Source organism: Anopheles arabiensis, chromosome 2 (assembly GCF_016920715.1).
Source record: "Anopheles arabiensis isolate DONGOLA chromosome 2, AaraD3, whole genome shotgun sequence".
Taxonomy (NCBI): Eukaryota; Metazoa; Arthropoda; class Insecta; order Diptera; family Culicidae; genus Anopheles; species Anopheles arabiensis.
Window position 1 is genome coordinate 89,436,095 of NC_053517.1, and position 20,735 is coordinate 89,456,829.

The window sequence follows — 20,735 nt, forward strand, 5'->3', positions numbered from 1 at the left end:
AAAAACGAATAAACCACAACAATCCCCCTGTGTTTTCTTACTTCATATCCTTCACTCTGCACCGACGTGGTACTGTACGAACGCGCTAGCGAGCTGTTCGACGGGTAGCTTGACATGGCCGCCGCACTGCTAGCCGCCTGCGAGGCGCGCGTCCTGCTACGGCTGCGCCGCTCATGGTCGCGCAGCGATTGACTGCGGCCAACGCCCGCACTGTGGTGATGGGATCCCGCGTGCAGGCTGCTCCCGTACGAGGAGGGTGTGTAGCTGTTGTTCAGGCTCGCGTTCGACCCCGACAGTCCATTGCTCGACAGATGGTGGTGCCGCTTCAGCCCCGACAGGCTGAGGCTCGCCGTCGTAATGCCATTGTCGTAGCTTGTGTACGGGCTGACGTACCGATCCTTGTAGCCCGTCGAGCCGCTCGCCGCCGAGCTGTAACTGTTCACGCCCCCGTACCGGTCCTTATCCTTGTAGGGTGATTTGTACGCGAGGCTGCTGCTACTGCCGCCGTACGAGTCGCGGCGCGACAGGTTAGAGTAGTCGAAGTAGGTCCCGTTCGTGCTGCTACTCCCGCCGGCCGACCCAAGCAGCGACCGGCTGGAAGGACTGCTCGTCGAAACGCCCGCTCCGTACGGGGAGGAGGACGAGGCGGCACCGTAGCTACTGCTGGCGAGCGGACTGCCACTGCTACCGTAGGAGCTGCCGGCAATACCGGAAGGACCCGTGTACGTGCGGCCGGCATAGCTCGAGGCGAGCGACGAGCTGCCACCATTGACGGACGGTGTGATCGTGCGCGTTAGCGAGGAAGCTCGCCTGGTCACTATCGGCTGAACCGTGCGTGATCGCGAACGGAACGACATTGTGTGTGTGTGTGGGGAGACTGGTCGATTTTCTTTTCACTGTACTGACAACTAATTCCCACCGGAATCAAATTAAATGAAAAAAACAATAAAACACAAACACCGTTATGCAAATGAACTGATCCATCAATGTGCGCGCGTAACAGCAGTGCACTGTCCTCTACTTGCGTCACACGCCGTCACACACGTGTGTGGGAGAGATACACCGGCGGCCTCCGTGAGTTATTGTTGTTTGAAGCGTGTTTAAGCGTCTGTTCCTTCCTGCTTGGAGGTTGGAGCGATGGAGGGAAGAAATAATAAACTATGGCCCATGCGACAACGCCAGTGGATCATCTCCACCACCACATCGTGCCGCTCGCTTAGCAAACAAATGCGCACCAGACACATACACACACATTTTCTTTACTTTAGAACGGTCAGATTCTCGTCATTTCCCGGACACCAACGCACGGGGGCAGCGATTCTTTAAATATAGCGGTCGAAGTAACTTCACTCTGTCTCACCCCTCACACAGTGCCGCTGTATAGCACGGAGGAAGAGAGCGCTTTTCTCCAACAAAAACAACGCCCGAAGGTGGCGGTTGTGGGGGTATTCTTTCACACTCTCCGTTGTACACCTCCGCCTCATCATTTCCGCCATTCCTACCACACTCCACGCTTTTCTGTTTACCGGACCAGCAGCACCGGGGACCAGCAGCAACGGGAGCAATGGTTTCGGTACAAACACCATGCTATATTTAGCACTGCGGCGATCCTCCGCAACCCGATCGATCTCTTAAACGACCCTTTTCTTCCAAATGACTCCACTTTTACGTCCCCATTTGACGATGTCGGCGTAACCTCGCGTTTTTTTTGCCGCTTCATTTTCCATGCTCTTTTCCGTTAAGCGGTATGGGGTAAAAGTGAAATCGACAGTCAGTAGTAACATCCCCGCAACGGGCAGGGGAGACCGTGGACGTCCTCGGAAAGTTTTCAGCGTACCGACACCGACGATTTCCATTCGTTCGGGGCATGCGGAAGCGGAAATCTTTCGGAATGCAGCTAAATATGCAGCCATGCATTCCGGGCTTGTAGTGGGTTGTAGTGTTTGACAAACAAATGGGAAACATAAACCGGGAAGGCGCTAAAATGGGGACGACTTTGAACGATTTCTAAACACCGGCACGAATTCACTTCAAGTCTTTGTAGTGCCTTTTAAGTCTTCCATGATCATTTAAATGCTTTTAAGAAATTTCCTACAATTTGTGGGACATTTTCAACGCCTTTTAATCTAAAATGTTACAAACGCTGCAACAAATTATACACTGCATTTTTTGACTAATCGCTTTTGCTGCTAAATCCTTGCAGAGCGACTGTCTTCTTGGAAATGACATCACCTACAACAGGCTGAGATCACGTCGTACCCTATTTTTCCACCCGTCGTCGTATCGATCGATGGTGAAATCCGAGATCAGCTGTGCGTTACGGGCAAACACAGATGCCATTAGGCGACTGGGGGAAAAAAGTCCATTTCACAAATGTTTTCCATTGACAGCCGAAAGGGAACCCAAAATTAGCGGCACATTCTGGTAAACGGCAGATGTCGTCACGAGAGCAAGTGATCTTCGTGCGCGTCACGTTCTGATATGTATTTTTTCGAACGAGAACAACGGTTATTGAATCATCTTCAACAGCTTTCTTCATTTAAAGTAATAATTTCGAAAAAGAATATTAAGAAATTGTTCACCATTTATCAATAATTGACATTTTATGACGGAAAATTGTCTGAAGAGCTCTGCAACATTCTCAAAAATCATTATATAGATTCCAGAATTTCCCTAAAAAAGTGAGTAATCTTATTAAAAGTCCATTTGTCACCAACTTGATCATTCCCAGTGAAACAAATTACTGGTAAAGTGTGATTGATGAAACACTTCCAAAAACATACACATAAGCCAGAGAGAAAGAGATCGGGCGTGGGGTAATGCGGCCCAAAACACATCGTAAATGAAGAAGCGCACACGGTTCGTTGACAAATTGACGCTCCACGTGGGTTGCCAAAACAGTCATTTTAAATAAACATAGTAGAGGTTCCATCCTCTTTTTTTCTCTCCCCATTTTTTCACACCGATCGCAAGACTCACTACTGTAGAAAGAGGGACAACCTCTCTATCTCGTGTTTAAATTTGCACTGTCGTTCGTAGTTTTCACGATTTTTCCACGATTAAGCCGATCCGAATCCACTTGTTTGTAAACAGGGAAACCACCCTATATACTTTTCGGAGAAAGACAAAACGTCTCGCAGGCAGACATAAATCAACGAAATCAAGTTCAAATACCGAGAAGCTGTTAAAGCGGTGGTGGGTGTTGTCCATTCCAAATTTCGAAGAACTTGTACCAACGCGTAATTTCGTCTTTTTCGTTTGAATTGTGTTATAATGATGCTCATGGGGAAGTCCCCCAACACACTCAAGGTCGTTTTGCTCCGAGTTACGGACATCCAAAAGAATCGATGCTTTGATCCTGTGATCGATCGCAACTTAATACGCCTCAGACTTAAATCGATTTCACACAGCAAGCAAGCGTGTAGTGTAAATATTTACCCATACCTGCCAGCAGTAAAAGAAAAAAGATCCGATCCGCACATCTGTGAAACTTCAACCTTGATTGAACATCGTAAAACATCCGCCAGTGTTAAAGGTGAAGCAATTTCCTGCACGATCCGATTTTCGTGAGATGTTCCAACCCAAAATGCTGTCCATTACAATTTCCACCCGATTCTCCAAGTATCTCTCGTTTCATTTACAACCCCCGCACGCAATAGAATGCTCCAATCAGCAGGCCCTGATTTGTTGTTGATCAAAGCAGGGAGAGAGAGAGCAAGATCTTGCCCTTTTTCGGGCCGTAGATGTGTGTTATGGAATGTATAAGCCGCGTGATTGGTACAGCGGGCAGCGAAACAACTGCCGCACTGCCGATCATTAACAGGCAGGCAACTCGCATCATGGCATCGTATCGTATCAGTGCAGTTGGCGGCCATATAAGGTTACAAATTAAAGAAAGAAGAGGAAAAAAACCTGACGCCGCGCAAGTAACCTGACCCACTGCAACTACTCCACGGAGGAGACACAGGCGGCTTCAATGATGGAATTGCAATTTTTTCACACTCAGCTTCCCGCTCCTCAACACACACACATGCACGTACTCTCACACGTCGTGTTTTGCCATTTCTGAAACTAAACCTTATGGCGGTTCTTTTGTTTTTGCACGCAACATCAAACAACAACAACAACACGCGGGTCAAGGTTTTTATCTCTCCAGCAAGACAGACGCCTGACACCTTGAGGGTGTTTGGGAACTCCCCTGCATCACTCGTAAACTCACTTCACAAAGATACAGACAGACACCACCACAGGTTCACAGATGGTTAATGAGCGCTCGAAAATTATGCTTTTCGATTAACCTTGCCCCGGCTCGGGCAGATAACAGACTGCGAGACCGCGCGGAGTTGTTCAAACTGTGCAACACAGCGGCACGGCACAGTTGCTGCAAATGCAAGCGAAGTCGACCGGTGACTGCCGCCGCCTGGTAGAGATCCCAACTTATGCCGCCGAACGCGCCGAACTCAGTGTACGGAGAGTTACCTGCGCCGAAGAGAGCCACAAGACCACTCATTTCGACAGAGAGAGAGAGAGTGAGATATCGATCGCGGGTGAGCTACTGTAAGTAGATCGTATTAGCATCTGCTCGGGCACTCTCGGATCGGAGGGCGGATATTTTGAGTCTACCACATCCGAGTACTTCGTCTCCGGTACGTCTGAGATGAAGATAACGCCAATCAATAGGTTTAGCGATCTGATCGTACAAGTCTTCAATCAGCTGCGACGTTCTCCATCATATCGCTGAGCTACTGATGCTATTTTTAGTGCATTGAAGGATGTGCCACAACCGGATCCAGGATGTGGGAATCGCCTGGGAAGAAAGACGCACCCAATTATTCACACGGTCATGATGCCTCCTCATTAACACCTGCGTGCCGGCCTCGACCGTAAAAGAAGCGTTCGCACCGGACACAACACAGCATTAACCTTGGCGTCGTGTGTCTCTTCTCATCTGCACCGCTCATCAATGCCAGCTGATCCCGCCGGGCACGGCACCTTTCTCTCGCGTCTCATGTGTCTCCAGAAGTGTCCTCCGGCACCCTCTCCACACAAACACATACACACACACACACACACACACACTTCACGGTCACTGTGTACCATTAATGGTTTTAAATTCGTAAAAACCCAATCCAACGAGACTTCTAGGTGGTGCAGGAGGAGGTTCGTTCATGCGCTTCCGACAAGATCCCTCTGTCCTGAAACGTTTCGTATCGAAGGAGACGGTTTAGGTGTGTGTCGTGAACAGAGATGTCTTGTTTTACAAAACATTAAACACGTACCCCTACAGCACACCACGGACAACCGAAACGAAGTCAAGGTTAGAGCGGTGCGATAGAAAAACGGCAAAGCGGTTGGGACCTAAGTTTGCTGCTTGCGGCCTGTCTAAATAGTGGCTGCACTTTGAACGCTCGCGCGCACGCGGACCCATCCGTCCGTGGAAGTGTTTTGTGTGTCACAAACGACTTTTCAGCTTCTGCTTCCTTTCCACGCTGCTGCTCCTGTCACCGTACGCCGGGAGGTGACGCGCAAAGCAAACAAGCTGGGACAGGATTATCGACAGCAGCGGTAGCATCTTTCCCCGTGCTGCCGCCGTCACGCTCGCTAAGGTAAACCACCGGCGGATGATCTTCGCTCGAAGATATATGATGGACGTGTTGTTGGGGGAGCTGAGTAGATTCGGGCTGAGTGATGTGTGTTCGACTTAAATTCTACGGTTACGTCAAACCGTACAAGGACATTGCCATTGCGGCGGGGTTGTTGGGTGTGTTGCTACCCTCACACACAATTCCGAAAACTCATACCGAATGGCTTAAGGCAATGCGTAGGCACATCTTTGCACCGAACCGATCAGGTGATACCATTTCAATACCGAACAAATAAACATCAACGTTCGGAAAGGAAAAAAAGAGAGAGTGTGTGTGTGTGAGGAAGATCCAAACCTTTTTGTGAGGTTGAAAAAAAAGCAGCATCTTTCAAACTAAACGATACAACGCAACAAATCTTTTCACACACAACTCCGAACTCCGGTGTGGCATTACGATCAACACACCGAGACGGGGCGGTCAGCGAGCGCCAGCGGGACTGCAAGAACCTGGCTTCATTCTACATCGCACCTCATCCCGCGAACGTGACGTAGGAATCACCTTTCGTCTCTCTTTTCCCTTTCCTTACCCTTCAAACTGAACGGGTAAGTCAGCACAGTTACCTTTCTTCCGTACTTCTGCTTTCCAACGAAGCAACGACGAACCAAGCAGGCAGGCCGTCGGTCTCGTGTAGGTCGTTCTAGGATTAAAATTAGAAATGATGCACCGGCGGCAGGAACCGTCCCGTACCCGTGCAATGCGGAATGAACACGCAAAGATAGCTGTTGCAGGGAGAGCTAGATGCGTCGTCACGCCTGTTGTTGATGTGGTGGTGCGAACGCATGCAGTTGCAGCTGTGTGTTGCGCTTTTGTCCAAGGCTTCCTGGTTCGGGAACGGAGCAAACGAAGCCAAATAGTGCACACGTTGATTGAAATCACTCACATCAATCATGGGGAAGCCGTCTCCTCGCCCCGTCTGGGGAAACATTTACGTTTAGGTTGTTTGACGTTTTAAACCCTAATTCAAATCAATTCTTTTGCTGGGTACGGTGGTGGTACGCGTCAAAAAGGCTCAAAACCGAGAGCGGATGCCAACACGATTGAATTAATTGTGTCTTGTTTATCTCAATTATTTTATTTCTGTTTTATTTTTAAGTGGATTCCACCGCCACCGCCGCCACCAGACATGAGTAGCTTCCTGGATAAGTGCCAAAGTCGTACGATAGCGAGAAGTGTCTACTTCTAGACGATCAACAAAAAAACCCGCTGTGAAACGACCCAAAAGGAAGACTCACATGGGGCTTGAGGTTTGCTTGCTTCCGCAACCAATTGCTTCCCAACGAAGCGTTTTAAATCCGAAACCGCCAGCAAAACAACAAGTGGTGGTCTGGCTAATCTCATGTAACGCACACGCCCACCACTGCTGCACACACACACACACACACACACACACACGGAGAAGACCTTCGAATCCGATCGACTTACATGGTCGATTTTCCCCGAAACCCCCAGCCCAGCCTGTGCCACCGCGTGCCATGGTATTTATGAGGCAAACCACTACGCATTTCGTCCGTCCTATTTTTAGCGCCCCCAGTGTCTTTCATCCAACGTGCTGAAACTGCAGCAAACAACGCGTTGCCTATATATTGCTGCACAATTAATAATAGTTTGGCCGAGCGCTTTGGGCTGGGCGGTTGGGATGGGATGCAGGACGCAACAGGGACAGGGAGACACGGGCAGTGTGTAAGGAACACAAACTATCCTTTTGCTTTCCGTAAGCCAATTAATTTGGTTGAGGAGGGAACGGTTTTCAACCAAACCCCACCATGCGTCTCCATTTGCCATGGAAAAGGAGAGAGAGAGAAGCGAGCAAGGGAAGGCATGCTCTCTCTTTTTCTAGCTTGCAAGGTTGATTCCATCGTAAAGTGTATCACATGACGGCGGTATTCGAGATTGTGACATGGCATGGTTCCCTAAGGTCAGCTGAATTTGAAAGCAAAATATTTTCATACCATGTTTTACGTCTACCTAAAACAACACACTCATGGTTCTTCCAGCCCGTTGTCGACTATAAATTAAAACCAATTTTGATCCTAACGGTCGAACCATTAATTCAATAATTAAATTCCAAACTAACTAATTGATATCTTGTTTTCTTTGTCAAAATTGAACGTCATTTTTAAAGGGCACTTTAAACACTCAAACTTGGTCAAAAAATGGATGCATTTGTCATTCAGCCCCCATAAGATCTAGTGCTGCATTGCGTGAATGTCGATCATTTTTCACACGCATGTAGGACCCACCGCATTGCTAAAAAGAAAAAAAAATGTCAGCGATCGTTTCAGCTCATCAATCAATTATCCTACCGCTGCTTCGAAGCATCCTACGCCGACAGTGTAATGTCACCCAACAACTGGTGTTTGCACAGCGTGTCCCAATATGTCATTGTTGGGAAGATGTGGAAAAGATTCGCAACGGTACCGGCAGGAGAGAAAGAGAGTGAGATCCAGTTGCTACGGAAGCTGCTCGTCTTTCAACACTGTCAGCACACTGATGAAAGGCGAATGTCTCCCAACGACGATGCAATGCAAAGGCCAAAAGAAGCATGAGCATTTGACGTCAAGCCACCATCACCACCAGCAGCTTAAACGCAGTCACTACTAAGTGGCAATCTGCTTTCGTGTGCAATCTCGCGTATGAATCATCGGCAAACGATGCCACGCTGTGTAAACGATCGGGCAGGCATGGGAGGAGGGGTTCGAGGCCGAACAGAACCAACTATCGATTGGGCTGATTTGGGCTAAAATAAGAATCAATTTCACCTGAAAATAGAACATTGAATAACTCGCACCGCTAATTTCCCCCTTGCCTGCTGACTAATGCGGTGACTAATTATTCGCTCCATTCGAAAAAAGAGGAGTCTTGTCTGCCATTGTGTTCATGAGAGCTGCCACTGATCGCTGGTCACATTATTGCGCGTCCGCGTCCGTGTGTCCGTTGCAAATCCGTCCATGCTCTCCCACATACAAACACACCCAGGCACGATAGAATGGCACAGTGAGCGCGCGTCCTCCGCTGGTCGCGCAGCAAACACAGCGGAAGACAAATTTAGAACTGCGCCTCCAAAGCGCAAACTAAAACAAGCGAAAGTGTTCTGTGCTCTGGCGGCTGTCTGCTAAAGATGAGCAAACGTAGTTCATTGCACTATTCTACCGTCGACTTGTCTCGCCGTGTCGTGTCGGTGGTATCAGCCGCAACCGATGCTAGGGCGCGAACGTTCCTCGTACGCGCGCCCGGCGTTCATGTATAATTACGACACATGCACCGAGAGTTGCAAATGTCTCGTCAAATGTCCACCCATAGGTCAAGAACCTCTGTCGGCTTTTCGGCAAGCTCCCCAACCCGTGCCCCGCTCGTTCATTACCGCTCATCTGGAACGAATCAAAGCGCAGAAAGGGGAAGGAGGGGGCGCAATAACCTGAATTTGAATAAGCCCGCGGGCAAAAAACTATTAACCCGATCGATTTCACAAGCACGCAAATAGCTTCTTAGAATGCGCATCGCTATCGTCATTCGAAGTAAAGCAACCAATTAAAACCACAGACGATCACCGCCGGCAACTGTTTCGCTCCTCGTCTATGCATTTCATCATCACACAAATCCAAGAGGCAGGTGGCAAATTAAAGCTGTCGCATCTGAAAAGGACAAAGCACTCAGCCAGCCGCAATACCACGCCGCTGTACATCGCCCGCCCGCACCCGGGGTTGTCCGTGTGTAGTGGAAATTTAGCATGTCGCGCTATTTTTATAGCAAATTTATCATCATCACCCTGTACCAGCAACTCTCTCTCTATATCTCTCTCTCTCGCTCTCTCGTTCTCTCCTTTCGTGAGTCATTGGGTGTGCACAAAAAGCGTAATCGCATTTCGTTCCTAAGTCCTACGAGTGATCACGCTTTTAGCGCTCACGATGTCTTTTCACTGTCTTGATGGAGACGCATGGTGCTTCACGAGAGACACGCTGACGTCGTACAGAATTGTCATGTCGCGGCGCAACAAAAAAAGAAGACAGACGGGCAGCCGAGCGCGTTACATATGTTATGAAAATATTGGCGTCTGTCTGTCTTCGTTCACACGTTTGTCGGTGAGTTTTTATTGCAAAAAAAAAAACAACTAAAATTTACTAGAGACGAAAAGTGTAAATTCTTTAGCTGTCTCTTGATCGCCTATAATTAACGAAATACGTTATATTAAAAGAAACTGTTTAATAATAATCATAGAAACAACATTTTCTAATGAGTTTGCTCTATTTCCTCAGCATAAGTTAAAATAGAAACCTTGATTTTTACTACTTACCTCTTTTTCATCACCGTCGACCGGAGAATCTTGCCGATCGGGATCAAGATCCTGCCAAAAAAAAAAGCACAGAAAACAAAACGTTGTTAAAACAATTAATGTTCCACACCAAACGCAGCTACACGCGATGCAGCGACCCACTTACCTCCATGCCGACGGAAACGACGCCGGTCGAACGACGCTTCTGACGCCGGCGCCGCTGTATGACCGCCTGCGTGGCCTGGGCCGTGCTGCGGCTATCGTTCTCCTTGTCGTTCTCCTTGTTCTCTTCGCCCGCCGACTTCGGTGGCCGCCGGAGATGGTGCAGCGGACTGTTGGGGTCCGTGGCGGCAGCACCGGTCTGCTGCTGCTCACCGGCCGCACTGGCGGCGCTGCCCGGCACACGGTTGTACTGCTCGCCGGCGGCAAGCCCGGACGCCGGTGCCGATAGGGGCCGCGAGCTGGCAACACTGGAGGAGGTCGTCCCGGTGGTGGCGGTACTGCTGCTGTCACCATTCTGCTGCTGCGCCCTTCGTTGGGCCAGGGCCGACGAGGAGGTGAGCTTAGTAGTAGTCAAACCGTGCTCTGGTGCCTGATTAGCCGGGCCGGACGGTTCGTACACGGAACCGCCGCTCGCTACCGACGATGACTGTGTGGCGGCATTCGGTGTGGACGCATCTTCCAGTTTGAACTGCAAGCACAGAACGGGCAGCAGAAAGGGTGTTAAATTGTGTGCGCAACTGGTGTGCGTTCGTGGAAGGTGTTTTTTCGCTTAGTACTTTCTCTCGTAACCGTTCTCCAGTTTGGTGAGTTGTTGTCTGTGTGTGTGTGAGTGGGTCTTGGTTTGTTTGTAACACGTACAACATTATTTAAGAAAGACATTGAAATTATCTTAAAGTAGTAACTAGCTAAAATACTATCGCACACAACAGGTGTATCACATTGGTAATGGGTACAGAACATTGAGCTTGACGATAGTTAACTCAGGACGCAATGAAACGTCTGTATTAAATAGATATATGTTGATAACAATTATCCGCGAATATTTTAATAACAAACAGTGATCACTATTAACTATTAACGCTATCAAAACCAAAAGCAAAACATTATATATTTAGTTGCATGCCTCCAATTTCATAAACAAATAAAAACACTTTTTAGATACCCGCGCAAGAAAAAAAAAACAAAACACATCACGCACACACGTTACTAACTCCCAATGAGCGAGTGTCCCCTCCCCTCCATTCCATAGCAATACCCATGCGGCCGTGTAGTAGTACAAAGCATCATGAACCCCAACCGCCCCACATTTGCAAGTGTGCAAGACTATTGTTGCATTCTGGTTGCAAACGGCAAGCCCCAAGTTACACACAACGGTCCTTACCTTGCTGCCACCGTCCACCTTCAACCGCCACGAGGGCCTTCGTTCGGCCGTGACACCGGTGGTGGTCGTTGTGGCCGGATCCGCCTTCCGCAGTGTTGGCGATGGCGGCACGGCGGCACCAGCACTCGCTGCACTATTGTCCGCAGGTGCGTTCGTGCTGGTGCTGTTGCTTTCGCCGCCGCCGCCACCACTGTTAGTAGTGCCACTGTTGCTGGCGGGGACCCGGGCCACCAGGTGGCTGTCCAGGTCGCCGTCCGCCACGGCCGCGATCGCGTACTTGTTTGCCTCGTGGCGCAGCTTCTCGGCCAGTGTTAGTGAGTTCGCGTTATCGATATCGAACAGTGAACGTTTAGTGTAGGTGGTGGTGGTGGTGGTGGCGGCTGTGTTGTGGTTGGTATTAGAGGATGCACTGGTGTTGTTGTTGTTGCTGTTGGAGGTGTTGTTGGTGGTGGTGGTGGTGGTGGTATTACTATCACTATTACTCACGACACCACCCGCTGCGCCGGACGACGTTCGGATGGTGGCCGAGGTCGCCACCATCGGCTCGCTCGCGGCTGCTGGCACGTGGAACGTTGCCGTTACGGCAGGAACATCGCCAGCGCCGGTTCCATCCAGTGGATCGGCACTTTCTTTGGAGTTGCTCACTGCCGCCGCCGACGCCACCGCCCTCGGGCTGGGCGAGCTCTGCCGTACCGGGGCACTGATGGTATACGATACCGTCACCTTGCTGTCATCCTCCTCCTCGTCGTCCATGCCGGCCACACTGCGGCGGTGCCTTCGGTGGCCTCCTCCTCCTCCACCACCTCCGCCACCGTCGCCACCGTCGTCGAGTGACGATCCCGGTGCGGCTAGTGTGAAACTAGCCGAGACGGCAATTTCTTCCACCTTCGTCGACCCACCACCACCGCTGCCGCCGGTCGCATCATGTGCTACGGACCCTTCCGTTACGTGATTGCTGCCTTGCTGCTGCTGGTCGCCAGTGCTGCCGACCGCCGGCACACGATCGTTGGTAAATGAGGGTGATGCAGTGGATGATAATGAGGATGGTGATGATGGCGTTGTCGTGGTTGTTGTCGTTGCTGTCGCAGTCGCGGGTGCCATTGTGTCGTTCTGTTAATGTCAGAGGTTAATATAGGATCGGTTTAAAGATATGTACATTCATGATCATGAATCCAACGCACTAAATACTGCCTAAAATTGCTTGCCTTTCGATCGAAATGTGTTCTGTACTCAATTTTGGGTTTCAACCTAAACGAGAAACACCACAGCAAGATGCTTTATCATGAATGTGCAGGTGGGACGATCGTCTCAATGTTTCTATGCGTGCCATTCGAAAAGCGTTCCAAAGCGTGTTCAGTATGCCCCTCTGTGCTTCATATTTTTCGCAATCTTCAATCTTGCTTGCATGTACCCCCAAACGTTTCGAAATATTCGCCAAACACTCTTCTAGCGAAATGTAAAATATTATAATAAAAACCTAACATAGCCTTTTTTGTTATAGATCCCTTTTGTTTAAATATAAAACACCATGATTCTGGAATGATTGTTTTTTACCAATTAATCACCGTAACCAATATCATTAATAACAAAACAAAAAAAGAAAACAACAAACAGAAGCGAACAAAATTTAAAAATTCGAACAAAAGCCTTCGCCAAACAATTTGTCACACAATAATAATAATAATAATAAAAAACAATACAACTATTGATGCTTTTGTTACAAAATATTACTTACCCACAGCACAATCGGTTTTAAGTTAATTCATTTTCAATTCAAACCCAAATGCAAACAATCTCAAGCATAAGCCCCTAAACAACTGACAACCCTCCCGGTGGTTGCGTGTTTTTCATTCCAATAAGCCTAACGGTACACGTCCGGGTGGCACTTAATGCACACCCGTTTTCTATTTCCACCCCCCAGATGGTGCTCCTGTTGCTCGATGCGCAACGCACGGCGCTTACGCATTACACTTACTTCGTTGCCCGTTCCGGTAGCGTTCTTCTTCTTGACCAGCTGCTCGGCACTCTTGATCTCGTCCAGCGTGACGCCCTGGGTCGAGCGGCGCGTCTCCCGGACGCGCTTGGCATGGGCCTTGCGTTGCGTTTCGCTCTCTTCGTCCCGCGTCGGTGGTACAAATGATCTGCAATAACGGTTTAAAATGCAAACACAGATGTTAAATTATATGGAAGGTTTTGAACATACACGCGAAAACGACATTAGTTATTTACATCAATCTCGACAAAAAAAAAAAAAATGACTAAGGTTTTAATGAAAAAGCTCAGGCGAAGAAAATGATGGACGGGGTGTGTTGGTTTTCCAGATCGTGTGGAATGACAATATGTATGACTGTTTCTGTACGGTGTTAGGAAAGGTGTTATTTCAGGATCGCGAACTACAAGTGGAGCAAATCTTCACGCTGGCAAACGGGGGGTGTTATTCGTACATTCGGTACAGCACATGCGGGGACACAGAACCGTCATCGTTCTGAAAATTCGACAACATTCTAGGCAAATCAGTGAAAAACAACAGCAGAGTTAAACAAGAGACAAATAAACATTTGATTGAACACCCCTCATCGAAGACTCTCTTGAAGTCACTATCATCAAACACACGCGTAATGCACACAATAATGCGGATTAGGACAACACTTGCAAAAAACAACGGAGCCACCATTCGCTCGCTTTGTGGACATTACTTGAAAAAGTTTTTGAAAATATTTCCCGGCGACAGCTTGTTCGACGAGGGGCTGGTCGTCGTCACCGGCGTTGTTCCCGCGGGTGGCTGCTGTTCCAGCACCGCTGCTGGAGCCGGTGCTGCGGTGTACGATGGCATGATTAACTTCACTGCCGCCGGTTCCTCGAACGACGCCTCCTCTTGGGACGCTTCCGGCTTGCCCGGTCTGCCATCGTACCGTCCACCACCCCTCGGCTGTTCGGCTGGTTGCTGACGCCGTTGCTCCTGCTGCTGCTGCTGCTCCTGGAGCTGCTGTTGTCTCTTCTCGTTGAGTGAGGAGAGAAATTTATTGCGCTCATTATTGATCTTCGTCTTCTGCGCCTGCTCAATGTATTTGCGGTTGAGTTCGAACAGGCTGTGGTTTTTGTTCGTTTCGGGCCCGGTGGCCGGTGTTAGCGTGGTCTCGTGCGCCGTGTGATCGGCCGCCTCGGGTGCGGATGTGGTGGATGAGGTATGATCATTCGCAACCGTGCTATTCGTTGCCGAGGGTTTGCGCACCGTCTCCGGTTGATCCTCGTACCGCTTCCGGTAGCGATCACCGAACGGTGTGGTGGTGGTGCTGCTACTGTTATCAGTGTTGTTGTTCATGGTCGTATTCTTGTGGCTGTTGAGGGTGATTGGTGTGGGTATGGAGCTGCAAGATTGGTGACCATGGTGTCGATACGCGCCCGTACACGGTGTGGTATGGGGGACGAGTTTTGAAATGGCAACATACACACACACACACGCGCGAGTCGATACGAGTGAAGAGGATCATGAAAATATTTGTGAAATAAAACATTACAAGATGGGAGCGTTCGCGCGATTTAATGAAGATACCATTGAGCTTCTTCAGCTCACCGAGACGACTACCTGATTGAAAGAGCCCAAAACCCACAACACCTGACACGACGGTCAAAACTAACATTCCCAACCAGCTCTCTTCCTTACCTCCTGATCTGTCCGGCAGTGGGCGTTGTCGTCGGCGTTCCGGACGGACTGGTCGGTGGCGAGACGGCACCGGAGCTTCCCGTGGTGCTGCCCGTTGTGTTGTTCGCTGCACCCGTACCGGTTGCTGCTGGAGGCACGAGGTTGGTGGTTGCGCCGGACGCCGGTCCGGTCGCCGATGACGGTGATGTGGTCGTGCTTCCCAGGACCAAATTGCTTGTTGTTTTCCTACAAAACAAAAACGGGTGAAACGGAGAATCATTAGTTCATCTCAATTGCGGTATGCCACGGCACGGAAAGCATGTGTTGAACAATACGGGTAAGCGGTAAGTGTAGGTAAGTAAAACATCAGTATCATTCCACAAAACCGAGAAGAAAACAGCATAACCAGGCTGGAGCAAATCTTACAAAGCAATGAATAATGGCGTGGTATAGATACAGGTGCTAACAGACATGAAGGGAGATAGTGAAAGAGAGAGAGAGAGAGAGAGAGAGAGGAGTTTTCTTGCTTCTTTTTTTGGTAAAAGGAACAAAAAAAGGCAAAATGGAGTACAGAATAATTGCTCTTGTGTTACCTTAGTGTCCGATGATCCTTTAGTGAGGCGGACCGCTGCACCAGGTACGACGAAATGTTCGATGCAGGCGTCGTCGCCGTAGTAGTAGTGGTAGTACTATTGTTATTGTTGTTGTTGTTGCTGCTGTTGTTGTTGTTGTTGTTCGAGGCGGTACTGGTTTTAGTGTTAATAGGCGTCGATGGTAGGATCGTGTGGGGGCATGAGTTAGCCTGTATTCGTGCTCGCAGCTCGGCATACCGCTGGTAGAACCTGCATAGGGCCATTGCACACACACACACACACACACACGAGCGCGCATCGTTTGCGGCCATGTTTAGCAAATGTGTTGGTCACGAGTACGTGTACGCGGAAAGGGAAGGATAGTGTGTGGTTACATGTTGCAAGTGTAATGACGTAGTATGTAGTATGTAGGCCGCGTCGTGTAGTGCAAATGTTGGATGATGTTGTGCAAAAAACAGTAACCGGCCATATATGCGGTAGTATTTTAGGGGTTTTGTGTTGTAGTTTGTAAGTATTCAACATCAGGAAAGGTGCCGTTGAAGAAGTATATGTCCATGATACACACAGGTAGTAGTGGTGTGCCGAGATAAGGTAGTGGGAGTTAATAAACAATTAGAAAACACAAGCCATTAATAAGAAGAATTAAACGGATTTTTTAACAACGTACAACAATTACGAAGAAACACATCCTTGTCCTGTGTGCATGATTCGATTGCGTTTAATTTCAGTTTTAATCTTGTTTTATACATTATTGGGGCAATGAAACATGCAAAGCCGTTAATGAGTTTTTAAACTTTAAACGTAAAATGCGAATATCAATATAACAATCTTTAACGCAAATAAATCTGTACGGTCCAATTACACGCGAGGAAAAAACCATATCAGCAACCAATATTTAAACAAAATAAAAGAAAAAAATAAAGAAAAACACACGCACACGGTACACAAACACATACACACAGCAATAGAAGAGAAACCCCGAAACGGTTCCACAGAACGGCGCGCAATACTCACTTTTCGTCACTCTCGAAGCTCTGCGTTCTCCTCAGTATCACATCCGGTTCGGTTGGTTTATTTTCCTTTTCCGAAACTACTGGTTTCGTAGCGCGATGAGGCGGCCAGGGAAGGCAGGAAGGAATGAAAATTACAACAAGAAAGAAAGAGAGTAAACACATATGCTTATTTAGAAAATTGCTCAATAACAAAAACAAAACACTTCAAAGGCTCGAAATTAAAGCTAATGGATGTTCTTTTTTTTTTTTTGTTGTGTGTAGTGGGCTTTTTATAAAGATGAACCAAATCAACTAGCAGTTTTTTTTCATTTGGTAGATTTTTCAACTGTGCGAACAAAGATACCGAAAGATGGCAGTACTGGCGCAACGCAGTCGCGAATATTTGAACCTTATTTTTCGAATTTTCCATACTGTTAGCGTGAAGATGAGAGCAATGGGAAGCATACGGGGGTGGCCAATGCATCTTTCATGAAGGATACATTGCACCATCTACTTTTGCTTGTTGCAAATGAAGGTTTGAAATATGCTTGCGAATGCTTAGGACAATGATACACAAATGGCGACAAAAACGGCAGCATCAGCAGTAACAGAACGAGGCGATTGATCGTACAGTGTGAAAATAGGCGCATAAGTACAGGAAGGTCGATGAGGTAGAGGTGCTTCGTCACAGGAGCACACCGTGAGCGACATGAAGGAGCTTGCGACGAAGCGATTATATGAGCGATTATGAGATATTGAACGTGAGCAAACAATACAGCACTGAACAAGAAACGAAACGAAATAGCAAACAAAAAGCAGCACATGAACAGAACAGTAAGAAACAACAGAACAGAAGAACAGAACATTACGGTTGCGCTTGGACGTAAAAACGAGGTTAGCGTAGTCGACGACATCATCGGCCGGCGGTTGCTGTGCTTCCTCGTAGAACTGGCGCGGCACAGGCGTCGGTACGGCACGCGCACGGCGCCACGGTGCCGTTGGTGGGGCCGCTGGATTGTTAGCGATCGCTGGTGCAGCATTGTTCGACGGTACCGGCGGCTCCGTCACACGTGGCTTCGGCGCTACAATTTGTGTGGTCAGTGGAACCGGCGTCGGTCGCGAGATGATTGGAACGGGCCGTGGCAACAGTTCGTCTGTTCGTCGATGGTTAAAGCACAGCCAATACCACAGACATGCCACCATGTTGTGAGAAGCACATCGCAACGAACGATCACGTTGGTGTTCAAGATATCACGATACACAGGCAGCAGTGTGAGCACAAGTCGGTTAGAAGACGACACGTGTAAGAACATTGTGGAACGGCAGCAGAATAGTGCGTTGCAGGCCCAAAACAGCACACGTTGCAGTAACGTTGGTTAGTTGAATAGCATTAACAACAATCATACAGCACGCGGTAAAACGGTTCGAAAGCATCCTATGTGGATCGATTCATAAAAGTCTGTCTTTTGATGGTTCCAAAAGATTGCCAATTGCGATGAAGTGGAATGATTTTTTTTTTTAAATCAACTAATAACAATTATACAAATAAGGATCAATCCAAGCGCAAGGAATGCTTCAAGTAGTTCGGCGGACTTCACGGTCAAGATGATTACTATTTCAAGCAAAACTAGTAAAATGAAAATAAAGCGTTAATTCTACACAAAATAGCACGTGCATTTTCAACATGCCTAGCAGCCAAACACACCTCACATTCATCACAGACCAGAAAAGCGTATGATCTGGGAATAGTGACACACGTCGCACGGTGCAATCTTATCCCTTTTGAGAGCTTTGATGAGCACTTAAAAGCTTATGTTTTTTTTTTAATTTTACTGCGTAATATAGTTTCTTATTGTACCGATATGTCGTACAGTCGCTCCAAATCGTTATTCCCACTAAACAATCCTTTTCGCAAACATCTTTTCGGATCTGTGAATCGTGTGCGGAATTGTAACGCATATGTAACGCATTGTAACATACGAAAGTCACAAGTAAACAAAACGACGGAAACCGAGCGAACCAAACCATACGTCGTCAATTAACCAACTCAAATCAAACGCCTCAAATTAAAGGTAATCAAACAGAGCGAGCACTTGCATAGAAAAAAAAACACAGGCCAGAGGTCAAACAAACTCCCTCCAACGCCAGTAGCGTGTTCTGTAGGGAGTATGCTGCACGACCGTTACAGAACGGCGAGCGAACATTTTTCTCTTTCACGCACACACACACACACAAACACATCCGGTTGGTGGAATCCAACACACACACACACCCGCGCAGCCACAATAAGGGCAGGGGGCGAAGGTTGTATTCCACCAGCGGAGTGGATGGTCCGCAGTTTGGCTGGCTGTACCTGTTTCGGACTCGGTCATACTACTATCGGCGGACGGATTCGAGGAGGAGTACGGTTCCGACGATACGCTGCCATTTTCCTCTTCTTCCTCCTCCTCCTCCTCTTCCTCGCTTTCGGCATCCTTTGTTTGGTTGATTTGTGCGGGTGAAGGAAGAACTTGCTGGTACGGCACGCTACCGATGGACGAATCGGTTACGTCCTCGCCTGGACGGCTCGCTTGCGCACTAACGTGCTCTTGCTGCTCCTCTTCTTCCTCTGCGTCTTCCTCCTCTTCTTCCTCTTCCTCTTCCACTTCCTCCTCCTCTGCCTCCTCTTCCTCTTCCAGCGCCTCGTCTACCGTATCATCCATCGTCTCCTCATCCTCCTCTTCATCTTTTTCATCTGCTGCTTCTTCTTCTTCTTGGTCTCCTGCAACTTGCGGGGATTCCGGAAGCGCTTCGGCAACAGTTTCCCCGCCATCGTCGTCGTCGCCGTAGTCGACGGCGACGGATCCACCAGCTGGGTAGCATCCACACCCAAGGGTCCAGCGGGCGCGTGATTGTGGGAGGTTGTATTGAAGGGAATCATATTGACTTAACAAGATACACTTTTACATAGCGGAAACTCAATCGTGATACCGGCGAGATATGGATGTGCGAAAACGAAAGGCGAAAGAAAAAGAACCCCCCCCCCCAATACGGTCCCCCAACTGCCAACTCATGTGACTCTAATTTGGATTTCGTTGGTCCAAAAACCAAAACACGAAGCGACACATAGCGCAAACAAAGGGAGCGGGTGATCCAACGGGGCACCGGGCCGGTATGATAAAAGCCAGCAGTGTTTTCTTTCGTGTCTCGAATAGCCTGTCCGTTCCAGATATCCAATTAGTCAATCGCCTTTGCCAACTCAATTGACCCCCATCGACAGTGGACAAAAACGAATGACCGCTTGGACACGGGGGGGAAATGAACGGGAATGCGGGATGGGACGCGCACGAAATCATGTGTGCAAGGGAAGGGGGTTGCGCCACCGAGGGGCACGCGGGATGTGTGGTTACACGGCGCGGCTGATCTGATCGCCCTATACACCTACCTTCCTTCTCCTTATTGCTGTCAATCGGTTTCACCTCGACCCGAATCACCTTGGTCGGCGTTTCCGTACTATTTTCGAAGTTGTCCGTAATCCTGCCACCATCACGCGGGTGCAATGTACCGGAAAAGAAACAGAAAGGCAAACATTAGGCCACAGGCGCAAAACGAGGTACGCGTTCGCAAACGCACGCTTATCCGAGAACCCCACCGTACCTATTTCCGTGACTAGGTGGTCTGCGCTTCGTGCGCTTCCCGTTCTTGCGGGCATCCTTCAGCAAAGGCACGATATCGTCCTGGGCAATGTCGATCGCCAGCTGGCCGCTGTAGTTCTGCACGTCGATGTCGGCGCTTGCGTTCAGCAGCATCTGTGTGGCTTCCTTCTGGCCCCAGTAGGCGGCCGCGTGCAGCGGCGTCCAGCCGTCCACGTCCTGCCGGTCGATGTCGCCCCGGCCCTCGAGCAGCAGCTTCAGCACGCCGATGTAGCCCTTGGCGGCGGCGACATGTATCGCGGTGGCGCCCGTCTTCGGGTGCGCCTTATCACAGTCCGGGCTGTCCGTGCGGAGCCACTTGGTCGCGTCGCTCAGCATGATGCGCTCCTCCGCCTGGCGCGCCTCCTCGCAGTCGATGCCCTGCTCGTCCAGGTGGTGCTGGATCAGGTCCTCCATCGCGTCCGAGTTGGCGAGATCGACCGCCAGCTCGCCATCGCTGTTGATCGACGCCAGGTCGGCACCGTTCTCTATCAGATAGCGTGCTATACTTAGAAAGCTGCAAGAAAGTAAGCAAAC

General features: G+C 49.0%; 1 protein-coding gene across 20 annotated transcripts in view; it reads right to left on the reverse strand.

The window, feature by feature from the left end:
- The window catches only part of LOC120896407 (protein phosphatase 1 regulatory subunit 12A), a 74,875-nt gene that overhangs the window by 7,532 nt on the left and 46,608 nt on the right, over positions 1 to 20,735 (reverse strand). For 4 of the 20 annotated variants that reach the window (XM_040300490.1, XM_040300486.1, XM_040300487.1 and 1 more), the window contains exons 4-14: positions 20,164 to 20,715; positions 19,952 to 20,043; positions 18,881 to 19,378; positions 17,397 to 17,681; positions 16,550 to 16,628; positions 15,536 to 15,784; positions 14,964 to 15,188; positions 13,275 to 13,440; positions 11,300 to 12,409; positions 10,082 to 10,606; positions 9,937 to 9,987 (exon numbers count right to left, since the gene is read on the reverse strand). In XM_040300490.1, the coding sequence (XP_040156424.1) occupies positions 9,937 to 9,987; positions 10,082 to 10,606; positions 11,300 to 12,409; positions 13,275 to 13,440; positions 14,964 to 15,188; positions 15,536 to 15,784; positions 16,550 to 16,628; positions 17,397 to 17,681; positions 18,881 to 19,378; positions 19,952 to 20,043; positions 20,164 to 20,715 (3,832 nt within the window). Of the gene's footprint in view, positions 1 to 41; positions 909 to 4,219; positions 4,691 to 9,936; positions 9,988 to 10,081; positions 10,607 to 11,299; positions 12,410 to 13,274; positions 13,441 to 14,014; positions 14,295 to 14,963; positions 15,189 to 15,535; positions 15,785 to 16,549; positions 16,629 to 17,396; positions 17,682 to 18,880; positions 19,379 to 19,951; positions 20,044 to 20,163; positions 20,716 to 20,735 lie in introns of those variants that run through there. The other 16 variants (XM_040300489.1, XM_040300494.1, XM_040300493.1 and 13 more) reach the window with 16 other exon arrangements.